Here is a 21,429-nt window from a genome sequence, read left to right on the forward strand (position 1 = left end):
TCAGCTAATCAAGGAAAATGAAAAGCACTTCTGGATTGGCTGCTCTGCAAACGCCAGCTTAAGGCGTGTCATGAAGCATTGCACAATATTTAATTTTCAAAAGCTACATTTTCTTCTGAATGCTCAAGATGAGCTCTACAAAAAAATCTGCAAAATGGCCATTTTTTTGGTGAATAGGTGAATCGATGAATACTGAACTGTGAATAGGCGGGCGTCCACTGAACTGTCAGTGCCACGACAAACAGTTATCAAGGCAGAAAAATTCCAATAAGGTTGCTGAATCAGCATTTTTGTTTACTGTATCACATAATATTCCTGTGATAATACAACATTTTTTTATTGGATTGTTGTTCTGAGTGTCCACACTATCTGCTATACTACTAGCAATCCAAGGAAATAAGAAATTTATTTGCATTGTGTGTATTCATACATTAGAGGAACTTTCAGATCTTCCAGACACAAACAAGAAAAAAATACTGTTCTTACGTTGATAAGGAAGTATGCTAGGCTTAGATCTATTAATCCGCTTTGAGTTATTTGAGCCAGTGCTACAAAGATCTGATAGTATATGCGGGTAATCCTGTATCACATTTAGCACCTTGCAGTTCAGAGAAACAAGATTCGAGATCCAATATATCACCTACAAATGTTACATTTAACAGTAGGTGGTTTTTGGATCATTTTGCTGTTGTTTTCAACACCTTCCAAATAGGGGTTTAATGTTATTTGTTAAAATACCACAAGGCATCGAAAATGCTAATGACACTTTCCTTTGTATTCTAGAGTGATGTTTATGCATATTATAAACATCTACACTATATCTTAGTATCAACAGGACTTTGTACCACCTCACCTTGCTTTTTTGAATCTTTCCAAACCGACATGACTATTTCACAAAATGAGCTTAATTTCTTTGTTTTCTCCTCAAATTTGCATACAATTGGCTGATTTGTTGAGAAAAAATAAGACATTTTCCAAATTTGAGATTCTTATTAAAATCTTGTTTATGTATATCTGTGATGATATTTAAATGAATGATTTTAAAAAACAAACACTGAGCTCTGTCTATGCTGTCTATGCTCACATCTTTGTTGGCTGGAAATCCCAACAAAACTTGTGTTGTTTATACCATTTTACCTGCAGCCATGTTAATTTGTGATAGACTGTCACCAATAAAAGTAATGTGCTTAGAAAACATGACATTCTAAGTTTTCTTCATGGTTGGAAAAAAAAAAGTTTTCTAAATACTTGATTTGAAGTGCTACAGTATTTCATCGTTTTTTTCAGAAAGTGAATGGAAAAATATCAGTTTAAAAATATCCATGGTCAGGGCCTCTGAGTGTGGTGCATAAGGCCTCGAATGACTGCCTCCTCCAATTGCGGCGTCTGGGGTGGAAAAATAAAGCTACTAAGAAGGATGGAACCATCTTGATATATTTTAGAGCAAAAGCTCTTTTACTGGGTAACATTCCTCACAGAAGATATTTTTCAATGAGGTCATACCTTATTTTATGAGCATAGCTCGCCTCATTTGTTTTAAGTGATGGTTGGATCTTATAGTGTAGATATGTTTATGAATTTCAGATGGATCAAGTAAGGTGATTTTGGTCTCCTTTAGAAGAAATGACACAGCAACTTCCAGCTTGATCCACAAAATACTATGCTAGAGGAGCTCCAAAAGTATTTCAGTGGGTTGGCTGATAAAGTACGAGTAACTTTGGGATGCTCCATCATCCATCTCTCTTGCATTGGGACAGGACAGAAAGAGACTTCCTGTTTTTATGCCTTCATGCCTACCCTAAAGGTGATAACATGAAACAGAACTGGATTGTCTTATTTGGAGACAATGCATTCTTTCTTTAAAATACACAAGAGTACATTAGGCATGCAATATTCATTTTGGGGACAGACATTAGCTAAGCAAATTTGATCAAAATTATATTTAAAACAATTTGCAGGGAACATATACTGTATATATATATATATATATATATATATCTTCATTGCCATACTTGGATAAAGTCCTGGGGATGCTTCATGCAGAAAGAAGGTTTTTTTTCTTAACCCTCAGCAGACTTGTTCCCAAGAGATTAATAGAACAAAGTGACAGACTGAGCCGATAAACAACATCCAAGTTGTTTTTTGTTTTTGGGGGGGGGGTTTGTAGGCACAGTGCAAGACTGAGACATCACTGGGGTATCTTAGAGTGCATTTTTTAATTACAGTTGCACTTAGTCAACCAAAACAGTCAAACATCACGGGAACTCTTTCAGTAAAACAGAGTAAACACACCTAAAGCAACCTAAAGAGTCCAAAAACACTTATTGTTAACTTTGTGTAATATGTGTAGGAATTATGTGTTTTTAATATACAGATTATTGTCTATCTCTAATAGGAGGTGTTATGTATGACATGGAATCACACTACTTGATCATTCTTCTTGTTGAGTACTTTGCTGATTATAGAAAAGCTATTAGACCCTCATAGATTTCTTAGATTTATGCTTTTTTTGTCACACTTAGAGGTGTCAGATAGACTATTATATTTTTCCAAACAAAGACAATCATAGCATGTATAAGAAACAGTTTTTTTCTAAACCAACCTAGCTTGATGAGAAATATATAATTCCATACCCAGGTCTGATTTCTTACCTGCAGAATCAAAAAGTCCCTTTTAAACAACACATTTGACAACATGAAGAAAGCTAACATATCTCAAGAACCAAAACATCACACACTGATCTAAAGAAATGCAAAAAAAAGAGAAAATAGTTTATTTCTAACAACCTGGAAAAAGTTACAAGCCATCTAACTTTGGGACTCATATTCCACAACTGGAGAAAACATGGAGCAGAGAATGCACCAACAATTCTTCTAGGATGTCACAGATGAGTACAGAACAGCATATAAGCCATGAAGGCCTCACATTCCTCAGTTAGGGTCAATGTCTTTGATTTCACAAGAGTTAGACTGGAAAATGAGGCATCCGTATAGGTTTCAAGGTCAAAACTAATGCTAGCCATAACAAACACCCTGATGATCCCCAGCATGATTGGAAAATTGTTCTATTGACTGATTAGACAAAATTCCTCCACAGAAACGTAAAAGGCGTATTTCCAGTTAGAAGACAATAAAGTTTTTCAGATAGAGCCAGTTTGCTTTTGATAGCCATTTCCCTTATTGAGTGAAACCATAATTTGAAAATTGCCTTTTGTGTTCACTCAGATTATCTCTGTCTGATATTAAAATTTATTTAATAATCTGAAATATTTAATTGACAAAGCAGCAAAAACAGAAGAAATCTGTGATGGATAAATACTTTTTTTACAGCCTTGGTGTTATTAGGGAAAAACAATATGCAGGGCGTGATTCAGAGAAAATAGAAATGAGCCAAAAATATAAAAAATACAGCAGAACATCATCACTGTTGTTTCTAGCTTCTGTTTCAGGTGCTAAACGTAAAGACTTAGACCTGACATTCTTTCAGAATTAGTATGACAGCTAGAATGTGCTTACTTACACATTCAAACAACATAAAGCAATATCTCCTCAAAATGTTTGGCAGCTGTGAGTAAGAATGTTACATGGGTTTTCATTTTGCCACAATATGTCTTTTTTAGGACGTGAGTTTAGAAATCAAGCAGTTCTTAAAAAAAATGCACCTTTTTGTTCACTTTGTCTTGGTTTGTTATATATGTGCATGGTTGGGCTCAGTGTATGCACTAAATGTAGGCTTCACACCAGTAGCCCAGTGAAGGGTCAGAGGGTACCAGTAGGTCAGCAAGCAGAAAGACAAAGGAATCTGAGAGCCTGATTAGTAGTTTGCACCTTTTTTCTTCTGCAGTTTCTTATTTTTATTTTTGTACTGACAATAAAGCTGCCTTCAAGCGAGCGAGCACACACATACATGGATGCACTAATAGGTGCATCCAAACACACGTCTTGCCTAGCAAAATGGCAAAATCATTATTTATCTTTTTATTTATTCTTTCTTTCTTTATCATTTTTAGGAGTAATATAGTAGGTTTTTTGAGAGAATAATCTGAAATCTACTCCCAAGCACATCTGTTTATTTTTTGACAATCTGAATCTTTTTGTTTGTCTGATGCTGAATCATGTTAAAGAAAACTGAAGTACTTTATGTCTTTAAATTAAATCTATCATAATTTGTAATCTGTCAGTTTGCTCCACGTATGAGAGTTTCTGCCTCTGCTCCTTAGTTTGCTTAAAACAAACTAAGGAGATGCACAAAGTTAAGATGCATCTTTTTGGGGGTTTTTCACTATAAAAGTAATTATGTCCTCAAAGTCCAATGATGTTAAATAGTTATATTTATTTTTCAGTTTTACGTTTTGTGGGTAATTTACAGATAATATCTCTAGAATTATAGCACCCTTACTTCCTACACACACAAAGCTGAAAATCAAATTATAGTAGAGAAAAAAATTGTATTGATAAAAAGTACATTGAACCAAACCAACCCATATATTTTTTTAATGATTCTACCTTTAATCAGCCTGTTGCTAAAGAAATGATTAAAATTTTAACTATATACTTTACTTTCTTGTAGTTATCTTTAAAGCTATCTCTGTTTATCCAATGGTTCTCCAACAGGTTTTGTCCCCATTATTTACTTTGTAATAACAGTAGAAGTAATTTCTTCTTTTCCTTGATGAAATTTATGAATTTGACTTATTAAACAGAGTCAAGAGAATCAGCGTTGTAAAATGCCATATGAGGACATATGGTGTACTCACCGTCCTCCCGAGACTTCTGAATGAAAGCATCAACTCCGCTCTCTCCGTAGTTTCCCTCTGAGGCCACAGTGGAGACAAAGTTCCAGCGCATGGCCTTAACAATGTCCACCATGGCCTGGGCCTGATACGTGTCTGGAGGCACCACACGGGAGAAGAAGTCGTAGCGGGTGTTGTCACTCAGCTCCGGCGCTGTAGAGGCGTAGCTCACCTGGGGTATCTGTACACAGATATACCGATAACATTAAAAGCATAAAGTGGCCGTCAGTGCAGCTGTGGGGAAGGATAGCGTACTGGCACAAGGCCACATGCAGTATAAACCATGTGAAGAGGCAGTTACACAACACACAAAAAAAAATGTTTTGCATAGGATGTAGTGACAGAAATGATTCTAGAAGTGTAAAATAAAAACACAGAATCTACTATCTCAATAGTATAAAAAACTGTAGCAATGGTAATTCTGCAAAAAGAAGATAAGAGTGGTGAACTTAAAAATTATCTTGGAGACCCAAGTTTTTCTTCTTTAAAAGTATGGATCTTGTTGTATTGAAATAAATCACTGTTTCTATTCAAGTGTTAGATGTGGAGCATAAATGTAAGTGAATTTCTGAGAGTTCTGTTGTGCAATAACAGTCTGCTTTGGCTATAGATAGCTATTAATAAAGGCCACATGCATTTATTACCAAAATTAGTTATTTATCAAAATTACCAATTTGTAGCACTACCTGGTAGTAAAGCAGTTCCAAACCTGATAGGGTTTGGATATTAGAACAACAATAGATGAAAGATCAAGTTCAGCACATTCACAGACAGTTTAACTTTACAAACGTATAGAATAAACATCGCTTATTTCAAAAATAAGACAAGTTTGTTAATAACAAGAATTCCACCCTTCAGTTAAGTAGTTTGATGAGCAAACTCACAAAGTTAGTAACACTCAACTTAATATAAAACTAAGGAACTGGCACTTCTGAGCCAGTGTGTGTGGAGCTGTCTTTTCTGTCAGGATGTTGGAGGAAATGCTGGTCCGTTGGCAAGATTAGACAGTGTGGTTTTTTAAGAGAATCTATCATTATTTAGATTTCTTCTTCCAAACTGCAATAAAGCAGGATCAATGCTTATTTTTTGGAGAGGGTACAGTCACGGGATACCTTCAGTTAGAATGAATATTTACTTTGGATCCAGGATTGCTTTGAAAATGAAATACCTCACTTTGCCGTCAAATAAAAGCCTAGGCATGTAGAAAAAAGGATTATTTTCATTAGACTCAGATAGAGTCGGACAAAACTATTGGTAATTTTGTCCAACTCCTGTAAAAATATCTGTGATCCACTAAGGAAAGAGAAAGACTACATGCAACCCTCATGTAGATCAGCTAAATCCCAAAGCTTTGTGATAATTTCAACTCATCACACACGTGACTTTTCTAATGGATAAAACTGTGTTTGTGTAAATAGAATTTTTCATCCACGTGTATTGCAGAGAACAAAACAGAAAGGAGGCAGCAGGGCTTCCTGGTAATGATACAGAGTGTGCCTTTTTTTTGATGCCAACTGGCCATGTTTTTTGTGTGTCAAAACAAAACAAGACTGAGGTGAAGCCTGCAAAATATGATTTTAATGAAAACAGCCCTGTTTTCTCCTAAGCTGTGTCTTCACCACATGCACTATTTCACTAATATAGACAGCAGACCTGAAGGCTGTGGCACACCTAACCAGATAAGCTTTGATGTGAAACATCTCTCTTAAAGGGAATGTCTCCCACCCTCTCGCAGTATGATGATAAGTCCAACTGGGGCAAAAATAAAAGGGTATGCTGGTTACAGTTATCTGGAAGATCTGTTGTAGCTTGCCATTGGCCACAAATTAAATGTGAAGCAGTGAATACAAAAAATGTAAATAGATTATTGAATGTAAAAGCTACTTCAGAAACATAATTAGACATGTTCATATTGAAGCTCAAAAAGTAACTAAAAACAATGTACTGTAAAATGTGATGCTTTCAAAGAAGAAAATATAAAATAATATTGATGATAAAAACATTTTTAGTGTAACATTGGTGAGTGTTACACCTATACATGTACTGTATTTAAATGCATCTACATTTGAGCATTTAGCTATTTCTTTCTATGGCAGAAACGATAAATCTTTAGAAATGATGTAATATTTTATCTTCTTATTGAGTTCCTGAAAAAAAGCAGACACACAAGTTTAAAAACGTCTCTGTTGCTGACTTATTTTTTAGCTGTTTTCCTGTATGATGAATGTAAGTATCAGCATACTCAACTGAGAAGTCCCCAATCTGGACAGAAGCTGGCCCGATATTTCAACATGATAAATTAAACCATTGGAAAAAGTTTTAAACAACTGCACAGCACTAAGAATAGACAAGTCCATGATGAAATGTTGAAAGTGTTATAAAACTGGAATCCCAGTGATGCTGCTTGTTATGCAAAAGATTCCATTAGAAATGCCTACTTTATTGTTAAATAAAATAAAAAATAAAAAATAAATAAAAACAGTTAACTAGTAAATAAAACATGTTAATACAGTAACTATGAATAAATCTATCTATCTATCTATCTATCTATCTATCTATCTATCTATCTATCTATCTATCTATCTAATCTATCTCCCTTCTGTAATATGGTGTACTTTTTGTTAAATATGATTCCATTACCTGCTAACATTGTTGCTCTCAGTATTTTCAGTATTTAGGCAATAATTTTGAACAAAATTAGATGTCACATTGTGTTAAAAACACAGACCAGAACGTGTTACTCTCCAGGCATTGTAAGTCATGATGACCATGTGAAAAAGTGGGTAATGGAAAACCTGCTAATTTTCTGTCTAAAGGCTGTTTGGTAGCTACTGTAGCTCCTGCCCAAGGGAGAGATTTGTAAGAGTTTGTTGGCGTGAGGGGGTCAGGAAGGATAATCTCCAGCCTACTTCTTCAAGCTTGAGGTGTAAAAGCCTTAAAAACAAGGCACAGGTTGCCTAACTGACACTTTTGGCTGCCTCTCATTTAAAATAGTCTGCCTACTGGTTGCCCAAGAAACATAGAAGCTGAAAATACCAGTCAAATTGATTAAGGAAAAAAAAGAAATGCTTTAACATGTCAATCTGATTTCTTTTCAACCAACCCAAGAACACAGCAGTAATGAAAAAGGAAAAAATGTTTTTGGAGTTTGCTTGGTGTTTTCTGTTTCATCCACAGCAGGCTTATCCGTTCTCATCTAAGCCACTGTAGCAAGTTATGAAATGTATTCATAAAGACAGGTTAGAGGCCACGCTTCCAGAGATACTCCAACTTGATCCCGGAAACGTAAGACGATTTCCTCACAAAGACATAGGACAACAAAACAAGAAATGGAAAATGGAATATTCTTAAAAAACTGATTTTTCTCTAGCTCACATAACCATTCAGGACAAGACTGGAAGTGGTGGTGTGGCTGAAATAGATGACAATTTTAGGTCTAAAAAAATCTAATGCACTTTAATTGAAGATAATTTTCAACAACAAAAAAAGGAATTTTAAACAGAGCAGTCTGTTCCCCCTGCCTGGTCTCAGATTTTCTCACTCTGACAACCAACATGTGCTCAGCTGAGAACTCAGCAGAGTGCAAAGCTGTTTAATTGTTGTGACTATTATCAGGTACAGTGTGGGGGCAACGAAAGCAGATTTCTCTCACACTGCTTCAGCCTGACAATCTGTCAGTTGCAGTGAAGATGACAAGTAGCTTCTCGCAAACAAAAACGTCTCAATTTTTCCTCTTGACAGGAGTATTTCAGGATTCCCTGGTATTAACACAAGATTTCGAGCTGTTCCCAATTGGCATTTCAGCTTATGAGAGCAGTGGAGAAAAAAAAAAATTGTGACAGCAGTTAAGGCATCTCAGTATAATTCATATCCCAGTGACAGATTGTGTTTTGAATATAAAAAGGAAACTATTTACGCAGACTGCATGTGTATTCACGTTCCATTTCAGTCTTTTAAAATGTAATATAAAACCATACCTTCTAGGTCAAATTCTCAGATCAGTCCGTGATAAAAAAGCACGTGATTTATTTGTTTTTTCTTTAACTATGAAGCTAAGGAATATACACATTTTTCTACAAATATACTTTTCTTTTACCAATTTAATAAAAATCGCAATAAAAAATAAGAGTAACAATTTTGACCTTTTTCATTTTTAGTTATGACTTCTTTGAAGTTAGCACTAAGACTACATAACAATCACTCATCTGGGTATAACTGTTTCTCTTTGACAGACTAGAGGGCACACTGCAGGTCACTTTGTCAACATAGCGGCAGCATCGCTGTGCTGCCCAAACAGATCAAGAGTGTGGTGTCATGACCCATTGCCAATACTTAAAATAAATCCCAAAATTGACTGATGTGCTGAGAAGGAAGGATAAAGTGTGGGTTTGCTCATCCATGTTTTTCATGCGCTGCTTGATAGAAAAAGGTGCTTACCATTTGGTTCATGAAGCAGGTCGTAAAGAGTTGTCAGATCTTTTTTTTCATCTGAATTACAGATTCAAACAAAGTTAGTTGTTTTTTAGAGCAGTAACATTTGCAATTAGAGACAAATGTAGTGTCTAGGTCTAAAAGAATGTAGTTATCAAGATTCTAAAGGGAACAAACATTACTTGCATTACTTACATACAATATAATTTCACTATACAGGAATTGTTTAAGTATTCATATAGTTAACTGTGAGTTAGCAATACACAATTCTATAACTAATTCAATATCAATAAATCTCCTGAAAGATGGCCTCTCTCCTTTGTCTGCCGGCAGGTGTCTTCAACTCCTGCTTTTTGAGCATCTGGAGCAGAGAGTTCACTGCTCAGGTTATATTAAGGGGAGCAGTAAACAAGACAGACACAGAATCAAACATCAATAAAATTTTATGTAATCCATTTTTTCTACTGAACACTTTGACAGAAAACTGCTCTTAGTCAGGTTGAACATACAAGTTATAATAATCAGCTTATTCTCAGGAGTGTTTTAGGAACATGTACCTAAAATTATCCAGACACCAATATTAAAATGAACATTTTACTGAAACTGATTCAATTTTCTTAAATGAAGGGGGAGAACCCAAATGTCACACTTTGCTGAAAATTACAAAGGAAAAAAAAAAAAAATCCGTCACCAATTTCTTTTCTAATGATTATCTTCATTCCTTTATTTTTAGCTAGAATTTTGTGCAATAATGTTTTTACTGCACTACATTACTCTCTTTTGCATTATGCTTGGGCTAATATCAGTTTCACTGACTTCTTTTAAATCTTGACTAAAAACCCACCTGTTTAGGATTGTATTTGAAATGTAATCAATTGCAAATTTATTGATGAAACTTGACTTAATGCTGTGTTTTGATTGTTGATTCTATGTTGCATTGTGTTTGTAATGATGTAAAGCACTTTGAAATACCTTGTTGCTGAAATGTGCTATACAAATAAAATTTGATTGATTGATTGATTTCTTTTTAGTTTCTTTTCCATGCTTTTTTTTTCTTTTAGAAAAAATGTCAATTTAGATATAAGACAAAAAAAACTTGTAGTCAAAATTATTATGATTTTCTCCTGGAAACGTCTACCAGCTGCTGTCACCAATCTTATTCTGTAAAACTACCAAATGTGTTGATCACTTCACTCTTGAGTGTTCTTTTTTTTTTAAATGTATGCTGGTGGATGTCTTTTAGCCTTTGTGCTGTTCTTTATTCACATAGAAATGTGCCAAACCACTTCTAGATTACAAAAGGAAGCCCAACGAAGAAGAATGGATCATTCTCAACATGTCCTTGGTTAAGAGATAACACGTCTCTTTAAAACTAAATTGTCACAAAATGCAAAGCTGTGTGAAACGGCTACACAACAAGAAGCCCCCTCAGCTTCTGCAGCTAATAAGCAGACATCTCTTTAAACACATGAAAGATGCTGATAGAAACATGGAGAAAAAAATATCCTTCTCCTACTGTTTGAGGCAAGTTTGAATTTTAAAACACGGTTTCGTGAAGTCTCATGTTGCTTGCTGTGAGCTCTGGGCTTCAGCACAGTTTTTCTCTGACAGAGGAAGGAAAGCTCACAGTGCAAAAAAGCTCTTTGCTCTAACACAGCAGGAGCTTTGTGTGTTGGCTGCAGCACAGCAAAGGCTGCATTATACCCAAGCACAAGTGGGTAAAATGGCAGTGTGCTCGCTTTACTCCGGCAGAGTAAAACCTGCAGTGTTCTAGAGCAACATGCATTAAATTTACTTAGATTACAACCCCAATTAATGATTAACTCCATAAATACCACAAAATAAGAATCTAGGATCAGCAAAAAGTACAAAATCTAATGCACTTTCATTTCAGCAAAGCAAACATCAGCACAAACCCAAATAAGGGAGTAATTATTCCCTTCACATAGTGCCTTGATTTAGTTTAGAAATTCAGGCCCAAACAGAGCGGACAGAGGGTGCAAACATAACAAGAAGTCAGTGAAGTTTTGCAGCGAGTGATGTGGGTAAACAGAGCACCACTTCAGCATCCAGGCTTTGTCCTTAATTGCTATCAGCTGCTGCTGCCACTGAAGAGAGATTAAAGTTTCACTTTGGAGATGTCAGGGTAAGTGGAGCAGCAAATAGCAGAGCTTCTTGAATAGAAAAGCAATTTCTGCATAATGACATAACAAAACAGATATTCTCTGGTACAAAAATGAACAATAGTTAAACACAATAAAGCTATGTGGCCAGGATTCAGATCTGCAAATTAATAAATTAGAATTAATGTGTCTCATACATAAGTATTTTATCACTTTGCATATTTTCCTGGATTTTCAGTGGAAACGTTATAACTTTTTTAAAAAGTAGTTTACAGATCAATGTTGTGAGTGCTGGGAACAAAACTGTTATCAAAGAAAATAAAGTATGGAGAAAGGAGTTTAATTGAAACCATCCTACAAATTAAGGCAATCCATGATGCTGGCTGTTTTGTATTAATACTTTGCTTTAATTAAAAAATGGCTTCTATTACTAAGATAGTTCTTATACTTGACAGATTGGGGCGCCTCCTCTTCATATTTTCTTTATTTTTGTTGAATTGCTTGCATCCCCGAGGCAACTTATGCACTTTTCTTTTTTTTTCAAAATGCATCCAGTTTTTTTTATAAATACATTTTCATTAGCATTGTTACCATTATATATATATATATATATATATATATATATTCCCTGCATAATGTGAATATTTGAGTGAATTTATGGCTGTAAATCAAAGGGACTGACTTTGTTTTTTTGTTTTTTTAAAGAAACCAGTAAAGTCACTAATGCTGTCATTAAGCCTACTGAAAATAAAACCAGGCAGGAATCTGTCTTTGTCCTGTTTTGTCAAAAATATATTCAGCAGTGGTTCTCAGATAGTAGTAATCTGATTTACCTCAATATAAAAAATTGGTCTAAATTCATGATTACAGCTAGTTTTTGTAATTTTCTATTTCACCTCACTAAGTCTAGTTGAGTGCTAATCTCTAATCTTGTATTATTATCCTAACAAAGTGACGTGAACATATAAAGTTCATCAATAGGCTTCCATAGATCAGAAGATGTTGTGGTACTCCATAATTTGAGCTAGCTGGAGCATACAGTGTAGCTGTTGAATTACATTTACCTGTGAATACAGCCTTATAGAGATCCATGTATAGTTTGCTCAGATTTGTAGTTGCTAAGTAATACAAGGAAGTGATTCCCAAATACCATCTGAACCATTCTAGCACAGTGAACCAATCTTAGTCACTTTTCCATTGACATTTAATGAACATGTCATGATCAACATTGTCAATTGCAACCGTGACATTCAGTAATACCATTTCAGATTTTTATCCACATCACTAATAAGATATAATGGCATTTGGAAATTTTATCAGTCGTATTTCTGTTCTTTGGTTTGTTAATCTGACTGAAAACTACAGAAAAGATTGTTGAACTCCCCATTCATCAGCAGTTGCCTTCTTTGGTACAGTGTTAGTTATTAATGACCCTTTGTGCTTGTGTTTTTTAATATTTTGAAGAAGGTATCCAAGCAGTTTGGTAATATTGTCCACTGACATGTTGAGCCCCTGGAGACTGACAATAAAAACTCTGAGCATGTTTCAGACCTCTTCATAACATTTCAATCTTTCCGGGTAAACCTTTAATATTTTGGCACTCGACTAAATTGAGAGAAGAATTTCATCCTGCTTTGTCTTTCACACAGACTGACATCAGCCGCTTGCAATCATGCATATCATGCTTGGGAATCAAAATCTTTTTGCTATCTGCTTTAGTGCTAATCAAGTGATGGTGACTCTTAAAAAATGGTTTTGTGAACTGAGCTAATCTCGCTAGTTATAGGCCATTAAACACAGAGGGAGGCACTGTTTGTCCCCAAATCTTTACATACATGTGGCACAAGGTTTCTTCTTCATTTTTTTCTAGGACATGAGTGTGCTGTGTTGAAGAAATTTAGTTTACTTATGAAAAAAAAGCATGTTAATATATCTCAGAGCAAAGGCAGAAAACATTGCCAAGATTAGAAAGAAAATATTGGTACAATTTAGAATCATTCTTAAAAGCAAAATTTGAACCCAAGTATCACACTTGGCAGCCCAGAGAGCATAAATGCTGACCTAAACATTGAAGGGTGTGTGGGTGTCTCTGTTTACATGGATGAGTACATATCTTAGTTTCTTAAAGACTTTCCAAATATTGATTGCTGTGCTGCACTTCGGCTTTGCATGGTCAGATGGGATCCAGAAGCTGTCATCACTTTGATTTTGTCCAGTATTGATGAGACAAATGACCTTTTCTTTTTACTGAGTAGAGCATTTAGTTTGACCTCAGACTGTATTAAAACCGCTGATGGAAATGGAGAGAACATTGCTCATATATTCCAACAAACTTTTTACTTCTCCAAAATGTTTCGGCCTGTGAGGGTTTCTGGAAAGATATTAGGGCAATGCTTGATAAATGCTTATTATTTTCTCCATGGTTACTGACTGAGTTAAATCTTTCTGCTGTAATAAAGTTGTAAGATTGCAATGGGATTTATAATATCTGCTCACAGCATAAAGATTGTGAGCAAATGTTCTTTCTGTAAAGTCAGTTAATCAATTTTTATCCCGGCCTGGGGTCTTTTCTGCTTGGAGTTTGCATGTTCTCTCCCTGTTCATGTGTGGGTTCTCTCCGGGTACTCCCTGCTGTCTCCCACAGTTCAAAAACATGACCAGTTAACTAAATTGCTCTTAAGTGTGAATGTGCATGATTTTGTTGTCCTGTGTCTTTGTGATGCTCTGTAATGGACTGGATCCTGTCTAGGATGTACAAGGCCTCTCGCCCAACAGTACTTGTTCAAGTTGTATCAATTATTTCTGATTTTTTTTTCAAGGCTGTGGACATTTCTGTTCTTTATGGACCTTTGCTACCACACTTTTTCATTCCACTAAATTTTTTAAAACAATAGACCAACAAAACAAAAAACAAAAAATCCATTATCACAATTGTATCCAGCACTTTCTGAAAGAGTCAGCTTCTTTGGCACCTGGCGTTTTTGGCTTACTCTCCTATTTGAGAGTGTTAATCAATGTCTGCAGGATAACTTTAAAGAAAGTTTTTGACATGAATGAGGAAGCCAGCGGTCTTCAACTCAAGTCCTTGAGGGCTGGGGTCCTCCAATATTTAGATGTGTCTCTGCTTCAACAAACTTGAGTTAAATAATCAAGTCATCAGCAGGATTCTGGAGAACTTGACTCCCTACTGAGGAGATAATCCATCCATTCGATTCAGATGTGTTGGACCAGGGACACATCTAAAAGTTGCAGGACACCGGTCCTCGAGATGTGGAGTAGAAAATCTTACACTCGTCAAAGTCCTTTTGTTTTCTTTTTCAGTCGAATTATTGAAATGACTTTTCAAGACTGTTATTTCCATATATCCACCTTTGTGTACTCCAATTTCTTTGGTTAAGAGTAGGACCCTGGAGAGTGAAAGGGATCTTATGAGTCAAAATTTCCCTGTGAATAGAAGGTAAATTGAGTTAAATTATCATACAATTTGTTTTTCATCTGCTATTATTTAATTGAACAGCAAAAAGTGGCATAATGCTAAAATACAGATACATATCTGTGATTATTGTAGAAAAAAGAGATTTATGGAAAAAGATGTTTAAATGTCACTTCATGATCTAAACATAAAAATAGAAAGTCAGCTGTTTTATATGTACAATGTAATGAGAGACATATGACTGCGTAACTAGTTAAAAACAAAATAAGCAAAGTTTGGAAAAAAACTACAAAGTCAAAATCATGCAATGAAAAATGAACACGATTTTTTGTACTGTTTTTTCTTAAGTAAAAATGTAAAACGCTTACATTATGCTCAGTTTTATGAGATGGAATTCATATATTTAATTGGTTTTATTTTATCATTGCACTTCCTACAGATGTTTCCATTTTTTTTCCATTACCACACTTACTGGTATTACATATAAACAAGGTATTTTTTTATTTCAAAGTGATCCAGTGTTTACCCGAAACACCTAAACCACTAGTTGCTCTTACTGAAACAATAATTGAATCATATAGTAATTTCTTTTTTGTTATTAGTTTTTGTCTTTCGTTCCATCTTACAATTGTTTGTATGTTGCGATGATCCATTCATAAAAGCAAAACTGAAAATGTCTGGGTGATTTGTAACCATAGACGTAAAACGATAATGCTTTGTCTGCAAGTGTAAACAGGCGTTATTCCAGATCCCACTGGATACCTACAGTGCTTCAACTTTCTTTGAGCTACTTATCATCGGTGCTAAACTTAGCAACCTCCATCTGTTACAGACCTTCTGACAAATTGTATGAGGAATCGACTCCCTGTTATCTGGGTCTCTGTCTCTGCTCTCTTTTCAGTGTGTACTAAGGATTGCACCTCCAGCGACCCTTAATTTAAGATGAGGTGAGTTGAGTCCATCGTTGAGGAAACGAAGGGATTACTGGTGTTTTTATAGAACCGAAAGGAAATGAAAACTCAGGTTGGTGTATGGCTGAGAGTTAGTGTCTTATTTACTGCCTAAAAACCCAGACCTATATCTCGATCTGTAATCAGTGTTCAAAGTGAGACAACAGGATGTGAATATCCGCTATCTGACCACAGAGGCTGTTACTCCAGCAGCACTTCTGTCAGCGCAGTGAGCCACAGTCAGTCTTAGCTCAGTCCTACAGATCCATCATTGAAAGCATCCTCACACCATCCATCACAGGCTGATATGGCTCTGCCTCCTGCTGCTTCAAGGGAAGCGTGTCATTCAAACCACAGAGGGGGTTATCAAGAGCTGACTGCACTGCATCACACACATGCACACACACACACACACGCACACAAACATCTGCACAGTAACAGAGCGGGAAAAATGGTACAAATTTCTCTCAACTCCCAACAATGTAAAGAGCCACCCAACAGGTGGCCTAAACATGATACTTCTGTGATGGGCAAAAACGTTTTTGTTTTGTTTTTATTCACAACACTAAAAAACTCCAGGCTGTTTCTATGGGGGTTAAACTACATTTATCTGCAATGTAATGGGAGGATTTACAGCAGCTGATACTGGCTTTAAATTTATGCCACCCCTGGTAAAAATATGGAATCACTACTTCTAGAAGTAGTGATTTTTTTTTTCTCGTATGTAGTAAAACAACTAAGTGAACATCCTATAAGAGTGGTCGTTTATTTTACATTGGTAGAATGCCTAAACAGTTTTAATGTATTTATTACCTTTTTATTTTTACATCCTATAAAGCAATATTTTCATCATTGGTTAATGATGGTACCCATGATGAATGAGTTAAAGATATATCATATATAAAAAATACTTTCCAGACTGCTTATATATTTGTCTCTCTTTAAAATCTAAATGGTAGTGAATATTAAAACTTATTTGAAATGTTGTAAACAGATTCCTGTAAGCATGACTGGAGTAAAGTAGGATTTAACAACAAAACTTGAAATCTAAATATTACTAAGTCTGTTATTTCCATATAATTTTTTGTCTTTTTTTCCCACAAGAATGTGAATAATATTGTCATATTGTTCAGTTGTTTGTTTTTGAATTGACAACTTACCTAATGGGTTGTGCATTTAACAGTTGAGTTTCCAATAGAAATTCAACATACCAAAATTTTAAATGTTTTACTACATATGTTCTTGTTGGGAAACAGTTGAACACTGGAAAGTGTGATAACAAAATACAGAGACAGCAGAAAAAATAGTGGTATTGATTTTGTCAAATATTTTCTTGTTGCTGCTTCTTAGATTTGATTAGTTTTCTGTGAACATAAAGAGATATACGGTGCTGTGAAATTATCTCTCGTCCATTTGATTCACTAGAGTCCCAAAAATTTTAAAAATACTTTGCAATGTCAATGATATTGTTGCTCATCAGTTCTTGAATTGTTTTTGGAAGAAGGCCATGATGTTTAACTTTCTGATATCTTTAGTTATTTTTTACTATCTTTAGTTATTTTTTACAGATTCTATTTAAACTATTTGTTGATTGTACTGTTCAGGCAGCAATCGGTCCAGGGTGTAGCTAGTAAAATTGAACTCTTTTTCCAAGAATCTGGTTTATCATTGATAAATTCTGATTTAATAACGATGGAAGTAATTATTGTTTTGTGTAAAACTGGGTTGGCTTTGGTTGCCTTTTTCCCTGAATAAATTAAATCATCTTTGGAAAACTGCTTTTTGTATTAACTCCAGTTATCAGTGTTTGATGTTAATATTTGTTTGAAGATCTGTAAGCTTTAAGTAGGAGGAAAGGAAGAAGAAATTCATACCAGACAAACACAGCACTGGATTTGGGTGTTTTGGAGTGTACTTTAGGGTTTGTTTGTTTGTTGGTTTATGTCAATGAAATGTATTCCCCCAATCAATTTAAACAAAAATCAAATGTGCAAAGGCTCATGTTATTATAATATATTATTTGTACGATATACAGTGGTGTGAAAAAGTGTTTGCCCCTCCATATTTTCTACTATTCTGCATGCTACATATATATACTGCTCAAAAAAATAAAGGGAACACTTTAAGTGTTAAACACCTGTTTAAGTGTTCCCTTTATTTTTTTGAGCAGTGTATATATATATATATATATATATATATATATATATATATATATTACAGACCAAAAGTTTGGACACACCTTTCTAATTCAATGGGCTTTCTTTATTCTCATGACTATTTATAAGGCAAGAAATCCCACTTATTAACCTGACAGGGCACACCTATGAAGTGAAAACCATTTCAGGTGACTACCTCTTGAAGCTCATCAAGAAAATGCAGAGTTTGTGCAAAGCAGTAATCACAGCAAAAGGTTGCTACTTTGAAGAAACTAGAAAATAAGGGGTATTTTCAATTGTTTTACACTTTTTTGTTTAGTGCATATTTCCACATGTGTTATTTATAGTTTTGATGCCTTCAGTGTGAATCTACAATGTCAATAGTTATGAAAATAAAGGAAACTCACTGAATTAAAAGGTGTCCAAACTTTTGGTCTGTACTGTATATATCAGAATTGATGTTCTGATAAACATCAGAACATCAATGCAATTTAAATACGTAAAAAGTAAACTCAAAACGAAGTTTGTCAAAGAAGTTGTCAGTTATTAACAGAGCACAAAATTCCAAACCTACATACTGCTTTGACTGAGCCACTCAGTCAAAGCCTTCATTTTGCTTTTCCTTCTGTCATTTAGTTTTTAATTAGGCTCGAGCAGCAAAGCACTGCGAAGGCCTATTGTTTTCCTACTGTTTTTTGGTAATGTGTTTTGTATCATTGTCCTGCTGCAGAATCAATCACTTCTTTCTCACAGGGCCATGTAAATTTGTATTTTTACCCTTTAATAATAAACAACTACATTTAAAAACATTTTTTGTGTGTTTTTATGTTTCCTTTGGCAAATATTTAAATTGGTTTGATGTTCTGAAACACTCAACTGACAAATGGATAAAAGAGGGAAATCAGGAAGGAGAAAAACACTTTTTCCTGTCCTCAGTGAATTATGCAATTTCTTTGCAGTCAAAGCAAAAATAAAACCAAAAAGCAAATTTTGCTGCCAGAACACTCATTAATAATTGTTATGCATGTACTGCACCAGAACTCTGAAATTAGACAAACTAAAAGTGAATATTAAACATCATCAATCCTAATTACAAATGTACTTTTCCTGCTGTAACAAGTCAAATCTCTGCTGAGAAAATAGGCTGTAAATGTGATTTGGCACACTAATTTACTAGAGATGAATGATGGGCACCAATTAGAAGGCTCCTCATCCAAACAACAAGTCAGCTTTCATAATGGCTTCTACTTGAATCTTATTTGTCAGGGTAAAAATTGAAAGGCTGACTTAGCCTCTTTTATGTTTCTTCAATCAAAGCAAATCCAACCTGACAGGGTACAAAACTGACACCAAACAGGAACTTCTGTGGCTTTTAACCAAACATGCACCAAACATGGTGGGGATTCCCTGCTATGCTGTATGTCTGATCATCTTTTACCAACAATGATGCAACCAAAAAGACATCAATCTGGCCATTGGAGGTTAAAAAATAGCCACAAGCACAGAAAAGATCATTCAAGTCTTGGATGGCAGACGTTTAGATAGACAGGCATACACCATACAGCAATAAAATGAAATACAAGGTTTCTGCACACAGACAACATGGATACTATGAGAAAAAAAATGTTGTAGGTGTGTGTTGGACTTGTTTAAAAGAAATATCCATCATAGATCGTGGTAATTCAGTGCTTAAGACAAAACTTTATCCAATCTTTATCCGCCTCCCACCCCACCCCCGAAACATTTGGAGGGGGAGGACTGATTACACCCCCAGACTTGGGTAAAATTGATATTTATCATCAATCAATCAAGGCACGTGTCTCCCTGCTGTGTCCTTAAAAAATATGAAAAAAGATGAACCCTCACACTCCAGTAAAATATCACTTAATAACTGTGGAGGAAAAATCTTCACAAAGAGCCCGAGGTATCATCAATAGATACACAACCATCAAAAATATTGCACTCCTGAGGACAGAGTGACAGGGAAGAGGCAAGATGTTTATTTTAAGTCCAAATGATTTTTTCTAAACTGAACAGACTGCAAAGCATCACAGTGTGTCACTTCCATTGCCCCATAAAAACTGCTGTTGCTAGTACCCTTCAATACTGCCCTTTCAACACTTGCAGGTTAGACTGTGAGCTTATTTTTGTCTTTTATATGTTAGAAGTCCTTAACATCCCAAAGTTTCTTTTCAGCCTGACATTACCATTCACTAAATGCAAACAATGGTAGAACAAGGGGTTTAAGAATTTGTGGAAAACTGCAAGATATTCCCTTAATATCATGCAAGCTCATGTTTCTCTTTTGTTTTCATACATTTCACACACTTGACAAAAGTTAAGTGAATACATTGGACTCACTTTATACTCTTGACATGTTTTACAGCTTGTAAAATCATAATTGTGCGCAACACACACTGTGTCACAGAAGGTTAGTCATACTGAACTGATTTATTGTTTGTGTTTGTAAAATGAAGATGAAGACATGGATGGTTCTAAAGTTATAAATGATCCTGAAGCTTCATCATTCCCACCTCCAGGTTGGTCAATAATCTATTACACTCCACTCATAAAATGGCTCTTTTTGCATGGCTGCTTATAAATCATTGGTCTTTAATCCAATTTCTTGTGACTTTAGAAGTTTTCAAATTGTGCCTGCATGGTGTTTTTTGATGAAAAATCTGTTTGACATCAGATGTCTGTGTTTTATAAAATCAGTCTGTTGCCTTTTTTATCTGTATCACTTAACCTCAGGAAATACCAAGAGAAGATGAGAGTGTTTGGACACTGCAAGCCACTTCTCTTCAGTGAGAGATGTCTGAATTCCACCTATTGCGTCTTTAAATAAACATGCAGAGTCAGTTACAGGTTTGTGTGCATATCGGCACTACTAAAGACAGATTTATGACTCTATTAACTGCTGTGAATGCATTCAACCTTTTACATTTTTCATTATGTGATAATATTATTAACACTTCACAGTAGTAGTTAGCTGTTACCGAGAGACAAACTGGCGCATATTCAGATCCCTGGGGAGACAAAAAACCGTCAGCATATCATTTTAGGAGTTGAATGTTGTCTGCAGTCAATGGGACACCAAAAATCAGTCATGTGTTAGATTCTTGTAAAAAATATTTGTTTATGCAGAGATCTCTATTCAGTTTGCATGGATAAAACTGGTACATATGAGCTTGAATTCAAACATCTCACCACATTTGCTGAGGAGACAAGACACTGTTTGACTAATGGATGTTCCTAGAGAACAAGAATGAGTGGTAAAATAATTCTCATAGCTTTGTAACTCTGCCTAATTATCAAGAATGGATTTTCTCTGTGAGTTAATATTTTTCTTCTTTTGGTAACTTTGAGCCACTATTAACTAAAGAAAAAGAGCATTTTGTTTTTTTGACTGAATTGTGGAACAAAATCAAACGTGCATCCCGAGCACTGTGAAGAAGACAATTTCCGAATTTCAGATGGAGAGCTTAAAAGCATTTGCTATTTTGTATTCACAGTCAGTTGAGAGCATACTGATGCTTTTTGT

At 35.1% G+C, this 21,429-nt stretch overlaps 1 protein-coding gene across 3 annotated transcripts in view; it reads right to left on the reverse strand.

Annotated features, from left to right (window-relative positions):
• The window catches only part of LOC102228039 (metabotropic glutamate receptor 4-like), a 175,971-nt gene that overhangs the window by 69,324 nt on the left and 85,218 nt on the right, over nt 1-21,429 (reverse strand). For all 3 annotated transcript variants that reach the window (XM_023325581.1, XM_005802228.3, XM_023325580.1), the window contains exon 3: nt 4,757-4,973. In XM_023325581.1, coding sequence (XP_023181349.1) covers nt 4,757-4,973 — 217 coding nt within the window. The remainder of the gene's footprint in view (nt 1-4,756; nt 4,974-21,429) is intronic.

The sequence above is a fragment of the Xiphophorus maculatus genome, chromosome 20 (assembly GCF_002775205.1).
Source record: "Xiphophorus maculatus strain JP 163 A chromosome 20, X_maculatus-5.0-male, whole genome shotgun sequence".
In the NCBI taxonomy this organism is placed as follows: Eukaryota; Metazoa; Chordata; class Actinopteri; order Cyprinodontiformes; family Poeciliidae; genus Xiphophorus; species Xiphophorus maculatus.